The sequence below is a fragment of the Clinocottus analis genome, unplaced genomic scaffold (genome assembly GCF_023055335.1).
Source record: "Clinocottus analis isolate CAN_PGR_092001 unplaced genomic scaffold, fCliAna1.0.p SCAF_8, whole genome shotgun sequence".
Lineage (NCBI taxonomy): Eukaryota > Metazoa > Chordata > Actinopteri > Perciformes > Cottidae > Clinocottus > Clinocottus analis.
This window is the reverse complement of record NW_027176240.1, coordinates 20821276-20832057: the sequence shown is the minus strand read 5'-3', so window position 1 is coordinate 20832057 and position 10782 is coordinate 20821276. Positions and strand designations below refer to the sequence as shown.

The following is a 10782-nucleotide window of genomic DNA, read 5'->3' as shown; positions in this document are numbered from 1 at the left end:
GGTTTGTTGCATTTAGTTAAGTCTTTGTGTTAATTGACCTTTTAGTCGAGCGAATTCGGGCAAACTCCCTCATGGATCCACACTTGGCAAAGAATAATTAAAGATTTTGAATTTTAATATTTCAAAACCCGTTTCAAACGCCATGAAGTTGAAGAGTCAGAGTAAAGCCTCTGCCTCATCCAACGTACATGTACAGCAAGCTGCACGAGGGCAACGCAACGAATACGAGCTGGAAGTAAAGAAACAACGAGAACAACAGTGACTTACACGACACACTGAAGAAACGCTTTTATTCCCGACTCCGTACCGAAGCCGTGACGGCGGGTTGTTTGTCTCTTGACCTTCACTAACGGCTCACAATGAAACCCGTTACACATCAGTCTGAATTTATTCTTTTGTCCCCGCACAAAAAAAAACTCTTCATTCAGCAAAACATCAGTAACTTTCTTACTTTAACACAAAATGCATTCAAAGTGAAGCGACATCTTTCAAATGGGTTTGTGCATCTTCATCAGCTGTGACCTCACAGCCCCTTGTGCACGCTCGCATGATTAGCTTAACATCTTAAATTAACAAACCAACATAAATATTCACATCAATCCTCATGAGCGGACTCGGGCGGTCCTTCGGCATGCAGGCGTAGGAACACGGCGTCCGGTGCTGCGTCACGAGGACGCGTCCCAGAAAACAAACCGATGTAACCACGTGTGGGAAAACTGTAACAAGAGCCAACGGGGAAGGCAGCGAGGTTCCAGAGCCAGACTGGACTTTGTCTTTCCGTGCACGTGCACGTGCACGTGTCAACGCGACGCTCTGATGAAGCGGCTGTTGAGGGGCGCGGCCATCGCCGCTTCATTTGCCCGATCGCAGTTTCTGCAAACGCCGCGCACGGATCGCCGTAAAACAAAATGAGAAGACGGCTGACACGCTGTCTGCACAGCCTCTGTGTGTGTGTGTGTGTGTGTGTGTGTGGATAGATACTGGGAACAGCCTTGTTCAGGTTATATGCAGATAAATACTCTTTATGTTGAAGATAAGGAGCCGGTCACATGCTCGCACGCAGACGTTTGAAGCTCGCGGCGGGAAGAAGCCGTCCGTCGGGGGCGAAGGTTCTCGTCGTGAAGCTCGGTTCATGTTTCGGGCAACAGGGCTGAACGATCCAGAGGGTTTTAAACGGGAGAGAAAAAGGGATTTCCAGCCAATAGTCTGTTGAGAGTTCGGCTCCTTTCAGTCCACTTTGACCACGCTGTAGATCTTGGTGACGAACCAGAAACAGGCGAAGAAGCCGATTGAACCTGAGGACAGAAGAACATTTATCTTCTTTAACTCTCCCATCCGAGGCGCTCAGGTATTTCTAATTTAGTTTGACTTTAGAAACGACATCTTCATCCTGACAGCCCTCTAAACTGAGATCTCTCCCGTTCCCCCAATAATCTGTTTAGTAGCAGTATGCACGATAGAAAACCAGACCAACCATCCTTCCTTTCTTTCTTTTTCACATGCGTACCTGTGAATAAGAAAAAGATGAGCGCCATGATCATGGTGTATCCGAAGTACAGGATGGTGCTGGCCAGTCCGGTGATCTGCAGCTTGGAGAAGAAGTAATGAACGGCGTAGACCAGGAAGTAGACGGCCGTGAAGCCGCTGGTGAGGAAGGAGCGCCACTGCCAGTGGTAGTCCTACGGGAGGAGACGGGAGGCGTTAGTGATCCCTAAACTATGAAACAGGGCGAAGCGTTTCACCTCAACTAGCATCAATCCGGAGGGCAAGAACATGAAGTTCAACCCGACAGCTGAAAAGCCCTCAGAGACGGTCACAATGACATCGCTATCTTCGCATCTTCCCGTGCAGCGGCGGCCATCTTTGTGTCGACCGCGGCACCGAGCGGCGCTGTGCGGTCCGCGTACGTTTCGGATAGTTTATTGCTGGTCGAATAAACGGGCGTTGGCGTCTTGAATTGACAATAAGGCGGTTTAAAGGTCATGATCCTGTAAACATCAGGTAACGTCATTGTTCCTGGTGGTTTACCTCAGCACACAGGTGGAAGTAGCACAGCAGGATGGTGGCCTCGGAGCAGGTGATGACCAGGATGATGAAGACCAGGAACAGGAAGCCGAACATGTAGTACATCTGATGCGACCTGGAGGAACAGATCCAACGCGTCACCACGGGAAAATACCACGTGAAAATACATATTTGGTGATAACAGTACATGTTATAGACAGGTAGTACACGTTTGCCTTTATTGGATTTTTTATGACGGGTTAGACTTTAACCCCTCGATGTCGTTAGTCTCTGGTTCTGCTTCATTCATTCATTTATTTTGGGTTTTCATATTCCATATATTGTCAAAGTTGAATAGAAGAATACCGTTAATCAGGATAACCCTCCCATTTACTCAAAATATATATGTTAAAATTCATTTAAAGTCCAGTTGGAGAGGATTTCCTCATGGAACGTCACAATATTGTAAACTTGCATTGACATCTACATGTTTCAATAACTGTCAAATCAAATAAGAACGTTTAATTTAATATATAATAATAAATACAAGTTATTCTCTTCTATCAAGTAAATATGGGCTGGATCAAAAAGATAAATACGTAAAGATGTGGCTCTTAAAATGAAGTACTTGATTTAGAAAACTGAATTGAAATACAACTTTGAATTCACTTCATTCAGGTGTGAAGTGAAATACATGTTGTTCTCATCTTTTAATAAGAGAAATGAATGTGTAGGGAGACTGTATGCGGAGTTATTAAACCGCATGTCATCAGGATTCGGATCATTTTGGGCTCTAAAGGTATATTTTCATTTCGGATGTGAGTCAGTACATTATTGGAATACACGCATTTGATTGGCCGATGTACTTCCTGGACCGCTGAACGAGCCGTAAAGGCTAGAAAAGCTGCTCCTACATTATTGACGATACGATACATTATTGACGATACGATACATTATTGACGATACGATACATTATTGACGATACATTATTGACGATACGATACATTATTGACGATGCGATACATTATTGACGATGCGATACATTATTGACGATACATTATTGACGATACGATACATTATTGACGGTACGATAAGATACATTATTGACGATACGATACATTATTTACGATACGATACATTATTTACGATACGATGCATTATTGATGATACAATACATTATTGACGACACAGTACGATACATTATTGACGATACAGTACTGCCTCTCGTCCCTTATTGCTTGATTGTGTTCTATTTATCAGATGTATTCTCTCAGGTGGGAAGTAACCCATGCAGTTGCAGACTTGTGCTTCTCATTTCATCTAGAACTACTACTTTAAACCCTGAACGGGTTCTCTGCTTTCCACACTTTCAATTTAGAAGCAGAAAAACGGAGTTTGCGCGTTTTATTTACACGTTTTATGAGTAAATAACTTGTTTGTTCATTCTCACCAGATGGAGTTCAAGATGAAGAACAGCTGAATAAATATACATCCAAAGGGCAGAATCCCCCCCATGATGATGCCGGGGGACGGCTTGGTGTAGAACGACTGCTCCGGGACTTGGCGAGGAATCTGATTGGTCCGCACCGGGTGTTCGATGCCCTGAACCGAGCGGAGAAAGAGAAGGGGATCAAAACACGGGTGCATCCTGAAATAGGTCCTCCAAATACTTCTGAATGGATGTACGTTCATACTCATGTACTTACTGTCTTCTTGAAGCCAAAGTATGCCCCTATGAACGTGAGAGGCACTGAGATACAGAACCAAAGAGCCAAAATGGCCACCAGGGTCCCAAACGGCATCGCTGCTGAGGACCCTTCACCCCACAGGATCAAGTTCATCACAAAGAAGTCTGCAAACACCACCCTGAGCAGAGAAAACACAAGTATGTACTTTATACTACGCACAGGATGGAAATGCAGAGCAGCTGTCGTGACGCTACGTAGCAGTCTCACCCCGGACAGAGGAAGGCCGTCAGCAGAACGTTGGTCTTCCACTTCTCTCCTCCGAAAGCTGTCAATTAGCCGAACATAAAGACAAAGAACAAAAGAATTCAAAGAGCTGCAGCCGGACGGGGAATCACTTTTCTCCGTATTATTTTTCCCTCTCTCTTACACTTGTAGAGGCGAGCGGCCACGTATCCAGCAGGCGTTCCCAGGAGAACCCAGAGAACCACAGCACACGTCATCAGAGCGCCGCGGTTAGCCGGGGAGAGGAACCCGAGACAGGCGAAGACTGAGGAGGGGAGGAGGGAGGAGAAGTCAGCCATGTTGGGTTTTTAGACTTTGAGTTCTATATTTACATCACGAGTGAGCCGATGGGGAGAAGCGGCGGCGAGTCTCTGCACGTCTGAATGTCTTGAATAATAATAATGGTATTATTAATAATAATAAGACCAGAATAGACAATAAAGAGGACATTATGGTCTGTTTAACTTCCTAACACGAGCTGCAAGTGGCTTACAGATGCAAAGATGTTTTTAAATAAATAAACATATAATTCATTCATTTATCATCTCAATTGTGTGATTTTAATGCAAATAACCACAATAGGTGACATTTAGGAACACACACAGAGCGATAGAGAGACACACACACAAACACAGAGAGAGAGAGACACACACACACACACACAATTATTGTAGTAAAAGATGTGTGTAACATCTTGAGGTGTTGCATGTTGTACATTTGACCTTTTCATAACTCAGAGCATTAAAGGTCACGATGAAGATGAGGAACACATACAGAGGGTGACGAAGGTCATGATGAAGATGAGGAACACATACAGAGGGTGACGAAGGTCATGATGAAGATCTGGGTTCCAGAGCCGAGGAACACCGACAGCAGCATTCCCTTCCTGGGAGGCCGGAAGACGTCTCCATGGACCAACTTCCACCCAAACTCCTCCTGAGCGTCCTCCTGGAGAACCACAGGGGGGGGGGGGGGGCGAGGACACAGGACAGAGGACAAAGGACAGAGAGCAGAGGACACAGGAAACAGGACAGAGAGCAGAGGACAGAGGACACAGGTCAGAGGACACAGGACAGAGAGCAGAGGACAGAGAGCAGAGGACAGAGGACAGAGAGCAGAGGACACAGGACAGAGAGCAGAGGACAGAGGACAGAGAGCAGAGGACACAGGACAGAGAGCAGAGGACACAGGACAGAGGACACAGGACAGAGAGCAGAGGACAGAGGACACAGGACAGAGGACACAGGACAGAGAGCAGAGGACAGAGGACACAGGACAGAGGACAGAGAGCAGAGGACAGAGGACACAGGACAGAGGACACAGGACAGAGAGCAGAGGACAGAGAGCAGAGGACACAGGAAACAGGACAGAGAGCAGAGGACAGAGGACAGAGGACAGAGGACACAGGACAGAGGACAGAGAGCAGAGAATGAGAGTAAATATATAAAGTAAATACATAAAGTAAATATATAACTCAGCTCATTGCTGGAGCTGTGAACCTTTAGTCCACAGCTTCTCTTTTGATCCTTGCAGCCACACAGAGACACACACACACACACACACACACACACACACACACACACACACACACACACACACACACACACACACACACGTACACACACACACACACACACACTCTCTCCCTCACACACTCTCTCACCACAGAGTCCATCTGGTTGTATCTGGCGATGTCTTTGTGCAGAGTCCTCAGCATGATCATGGCGACCATTCCAGACAGGAAGAGCACGATCACCAGCGAGTTCATGATGCTGAGGGGAAAAACAACAACAACAACAACAACAACACATGAGCTATCACTGTTTACCTGATTCACAACAAACTGATCACCTCTTGACTTTGTGTCGACACATTCTGTGAACTTCCAAACATCAGTGACAGAAAACTCATGAACACAATTCATTCTACAAACCAAGATACAGAGCTGCAAGTGGATGTCTCGTGTGTGTCTGTGTGTGTGTGTGTGTGTGTGTGTGTGTAGTCTCACCTGAACCACTGGATGTTGGTGTGAGGCATTGACTCCAGGATGTAGTCCCATCTCGACGCCCAGCGAATATTCTCGTCTTCCTACACACACACACACACACACACACACACACACACCTGTGTACATGATCCCGTTCCTTCACATCCACATGTATGAACGTACACATACATGATCAACATTGTTGTCTACGTATTCAGCTATTTGCAGTTTGAAACGTCGTCCACCGACAGAACCACACGAGTGACTTCAAGTCGTTTGCTACATTCCACTTCCTCTTGAAGGGTTTCTTGTTTCTTTAAAAGCCAAACGACGCACACACACGGCATGTGGTACTGACCACAAAGGTGACCGAGTAGGTGTAGGGGATCTCAAACACTCCTGTGTGTTTGCTCTTCAGGAACTTCGGCCCCCCGGAACAAACGGGGCTGTTTCCATCCGGGTGCTCGTAGCTGGAAGATCGAAGAGAGACAAAGGACATGGATTAAAGTAAAGTCCACCAGCTCATTTGCATATTGGGTTCTGACGCACAACATTCTACTGCTCGGTGGAACCAGTGGTTTCACACCAGAGATGACAGTACGGCGGGATCAAATCGAGCATTCTGATTGGTCGAGAGTGAGTCACGGGGTGTACTGTATTCAGCCATAACGTACTGAATGCGTGGCGGTTGCATAGCGGGACTATTTTCTCTACGCTACTGAAATGCGATACACAACGTTTAGTGGCTACAACTATTTTGTGTTGAAAGGCAGCTACTATTACTGTTTATAATGTCGCTGGTAACCGTGTTATAAAGCAATAAAGTACTGGAGGCAGTACTGTATCGTCAATAATGTACAGTTTAAGGGTTTGGCCTAACACCCTTGAACTGTACATTATTGACGATACAGTACTGCCTCCAGTACCTTATTGCTTGAATACAATGTCGCAGGTAACCGTATTATAAAAGCAATAAGGTACTGGAGGCAGTACTGTATCGTCAATAATGTACAGTTCAAGGGTTTGCCAGCCCTCTGCTGGGCGTTGGGCCTAACAACACCCTTGAACTGTACATTATTGACGATACAGTACTGCCACCAGTACCTTATTGCTTGACTATAATGTCGCAGGTAACCGTATTATAAAGCAATAAGGTACTCAAGGCAGTTCTGTATCAACAATAATGTACAGTTCAAGGGTTTGCTGTTTAACAACACCCTTGAACTGTACATTATTGATGATACAGTACTGCCTTGAGTACCTTATAGCTTTCATGAAGGTTGAAGATGACACCAGGACGACGAGTGGCTGTAATATTAATGAAGTGTAAGGTCTCTTGTTGAGCTCCGTATCGTAGTCGTGTCCATCCAGAAGCTCTACACCACATCAAACTCACCTTTTGGGTTCAATCTTGGCCGCGACCAGTCGAGCTCCCAGTTGCTCGTTCTCCACGATGTGGTAATGGATGGTGATGTCCACGTGGTTAAAGATGTAAAAGGCGTCATTTTCATTGAAGTTAGACTGGAAGACCAAAAGGAGACACAAAGCTCAGACAGATGTACATATAATGTGTTGTTCCACGCATCGTGGGCTTAAAACCAGAATGTTTCAGTAGCTGGTAGCTGCTGTCAGATGTACCAGAGCTCTCATGTCCATGTGCTGGATCGACTCAAATGTTACTTGTGTGTGTGTCTTTGTGCAACTCCACTCACGTTGACCACGCAGGCGTCTTTGGGTCGACCCGCTTCCGTGACGAAACAGCCGATGGGGAAACCGGGATTGCAGAACTTCTGTCCATCTTCGACATCGTAGCACCAAGTAACTGGCATGTTATCCACAATCCTTCACACACACAGACACACAAACACATGACCCAAGCTGTTCAGTTGGAGTTTATTGATGGGAAACATGTACTTTGGTCCCCTTTGATGTGTTCGTTGTTCACTGTTAGCATTGCGGCTAAACCACGGCTAGTTTTAGCTGCATCTTGCCTTTCTTTGGAGCTTCCTTGTCTCCTTCGCTCAGACTCCTCGTCATCCCATGGCTGTCTCACATACCTGACCTTGTGATCTGAAACTCACTGTGTTGCCTGATAACACACACACACACACACACACACAAACACACAGCTTCCCTCACTATTCCCTCCAACATAAATACAAGTGAGGACAACGGACAAACCAACTCATTAAACTTCTACGATTTATCAAAAATGAAGTTTTCAATTCCTAAAAATGTGTTCGCATGTTCCTTCACTTTATGAGGCGTGTGTGTGTGTGTGTGTGTGTGTGTGTGTGTCTGTGAGAGAGAGTCATACACACCAGTGGTGCTGGTAGTTGAGTAACATGCCCTTCTTGAGGAAGTCCAGTTTGGTTTTGTCTGCCGGCGTGTTGGTGTTGTAGCTTCTGGTGCAGACCTTCTGACACGTCACCGGCTTCTTGAACTCAAACTGACACAGGAAGCAGTTAGTGTGTGTGTGTGTGTGTGTGTGTCTATGTGTGTGTGTAGATGTGTTACCTTGTACGGTGAGGGTTCGATCCTCTCCCCAAACAGAACCTGGCCCAGATTCTCTGACGGACGTTGGGATGTTTCCTCAGAGCAAAAGTCAAACCTGCAGCAACAAGACAAAAGACTTTGATTCAACATGATATATTACAACATTTCAGCAAATGGAGAGAACTCAGAGTGTAAGAAGTAGAAGCTCTCTGCTTCCACTGGTACAGTTAAATAATAAAGTGTTCTTCATTATAGTTCATGCATTAATAACTCTTTAATGCTTTGAGACCAAAATAATGCACAGAGAAGTAAGTTGTTCAGCCTCAAAAAGTGATAAAATGAACTAAATAAACATCCAAAAGGTAGAACAGACACATCGGTTCAGTGTGAAGCACTTTGCACTCACGCTGTGTATTCGTACGGCAGGACGGACTCCACTGAATCCAACCGGTTCACAAACAGCTCGATGGCCGACTAGAGGGAAACAAAAGCAGGCATGTGAGCAGCCAATCAGGCGATCCGTTTCATGTTATTGGCTATTGATCCCTGATTGGTTGGTTGGTGTACTTCGGTACCAGGTCAATGCCAAAAACCTGGAAACCGTGACAGGATGCCAGAGACTGATGAGACAACAGAGGTTGCATTGAGTTACATTGCGATGCCTTCAAGTCCAGGGGAAAACGCAGCATTCTCGGCCCACGCTGCAGTGTTCTGGATCAACGACCATGGACGAGGGCTGGAATGTGGCCGGACTGGTGAACTGAGCGCTTTGCCTCTCAGCTTCCTCTGCACCGAATGTTTATCTCCAACGTGATCACTAACCGGTTTATTGTGTGTGTTGAAAATATTAATCAGAAGCTTGAATGACAATTACTGTACGTTAATGTTTTACTTTTTAAAGTAGCAGCCACCCCGGACGACTTTGGAAACAATTAGGTATTAATATTATTTAGAAACAAACAATTTGATTGAATATATTAGACTATGTGTTACCTGCTCACACTGCCGTACCTGAAGCATTCATATTGGTCATATTTATGACAGGAAAAGGTTCATTTGATGTTAGATATCTGGGGACTGGAGCAGAGTTTCACCCGCAGTGAAAATGTGTTTGAAGGATTAAAGTCAGTAATTTATTGAAACTAAATTGTGTGTTCAGTAAAAATAAAACATGTTGTGGATTCTGATCTGTTTTTGTTTAATACATTTTGACTCTTGGATAGAGAATGCTGAGTGTGTGTGTGTGTGAGAAACAGAGAGACGCACAGAGAGACAGAGACACACACACACACACACACACACACACAGACACACAGAGAGAAACAAAGGGAGAGAGAGAGAGAGAGAGAGAGAGAGAGAGAGAGAGAGAGAGAGAGAGAGAGAGACAGAGAGAGAGAGAGACAGAGAGAGACACACACAGAGAGACACACACACACACACAGTGCCACGCGGACACACACACACACACACACACACACACACACACACACACACACACACACACAGACAGACAGTGAGACACACAGAAACACAGTGAGACACACATAGAGAGACACACACACAGTGACACACGCACAGTGACACACGCACACAATCATTTAGAGAGTTGTGAATCATTTAGTTGTATATTCTAGTTAAGTGTACATATCTGTGATTATCTTGATTCATCAGACACTTTGATGCATTAGCGCGGTTAGCATTAGCATCCTATCTGTTTTCACGGTGTCTGTTAGCTTTGCTGTCTTGTTCACGTATACTTACATTATAAAGAACTAGCGTGAGCTAGCTCGGCTGCTGCCTTTTGTGTCATTCAATGCTCGCACCGTGTACCGCATATACAACCAGTCCGTCATCCCCCCCGGGCAGCTAAAGTTGCACAGGTGACCTGTGCCATGTTGTGTTTACCTTGCAGTCTGGCACTTGGTCCTTTCCCGGCTCGCAGAAGCTCACGGGCGCGAGCCCCGGCAGGTAGAAGCCCGCCGCGGGAGCCAGCAGCGCCGCCGCGAGCAGCCACCGCAACATGTTCCGCTGCCGACCTTCACTCGGGATGTACGCCGCTCACCTCGCTCCTCTGCGCGGTTCAAACTGACGTCTGATGCGCTGGACGGCCACCAGCATCCGGTTGTGCTGCGGCCAACACGTCACGACCGGAAGTCGTGCTTCGTGAAGTGGCGCATTCTTCTTCTTCTCCTTTTTTTTTTGTAGGTGTATTAGCGGTTAGCAAATAACAAATGGATGCATTACCGCCACCAACTGGTATGGATGTCTAGTAGTATTTACATTATTTAAAAATACATTAAAAAAAAAAATATTTTCTTTTTAAAA

The 10782-nt window shown here is 45.7% G+C and overlaps 1 protein-coding gene across 1 annotated transcript; it reads right to left on the bottom strand.

Moving 5' to 3' along the window:
• Window positions 1–262: 262 nt before the first annotated feature.
• tm9sf2 (transmembrane 9 superfamily member 2) lies at window positions 263–10594 on the bottom strand. Its single transcript, XM_068568577.1, has 17 exons — window positions 10363–10594; window positions 8864–8931; window positions 8479–8572; window positions 8283–8410; window positions 7674–7803; window positions 7358–7482; window positions 6320–6431; window positions 5983–6062; window positions 5638–5746; window positions 4790–4922; window positions 4120–4239; window positions 3960–4017; window positions 3711–3870; window positions 3455–3606; window positions 2029–2140; window positions 1508–1679; window positions 263–1295 (listed from the first exon to the last, which is right to left on the bottom strand). The coding sequence occupies exons 1-17, from the start codon at window positions 10477–10479 to the stop codon at window positions 1228–1230; spliced, it is 1938 nt and encodes a 645-aa protein (XP_068424678.1). The 5' UTR covers window positions 10480–10594; the 3' UTR covers window positions 263–1227.
• Window positions 10595–10782: the final 188 nt, after the last annotated feature.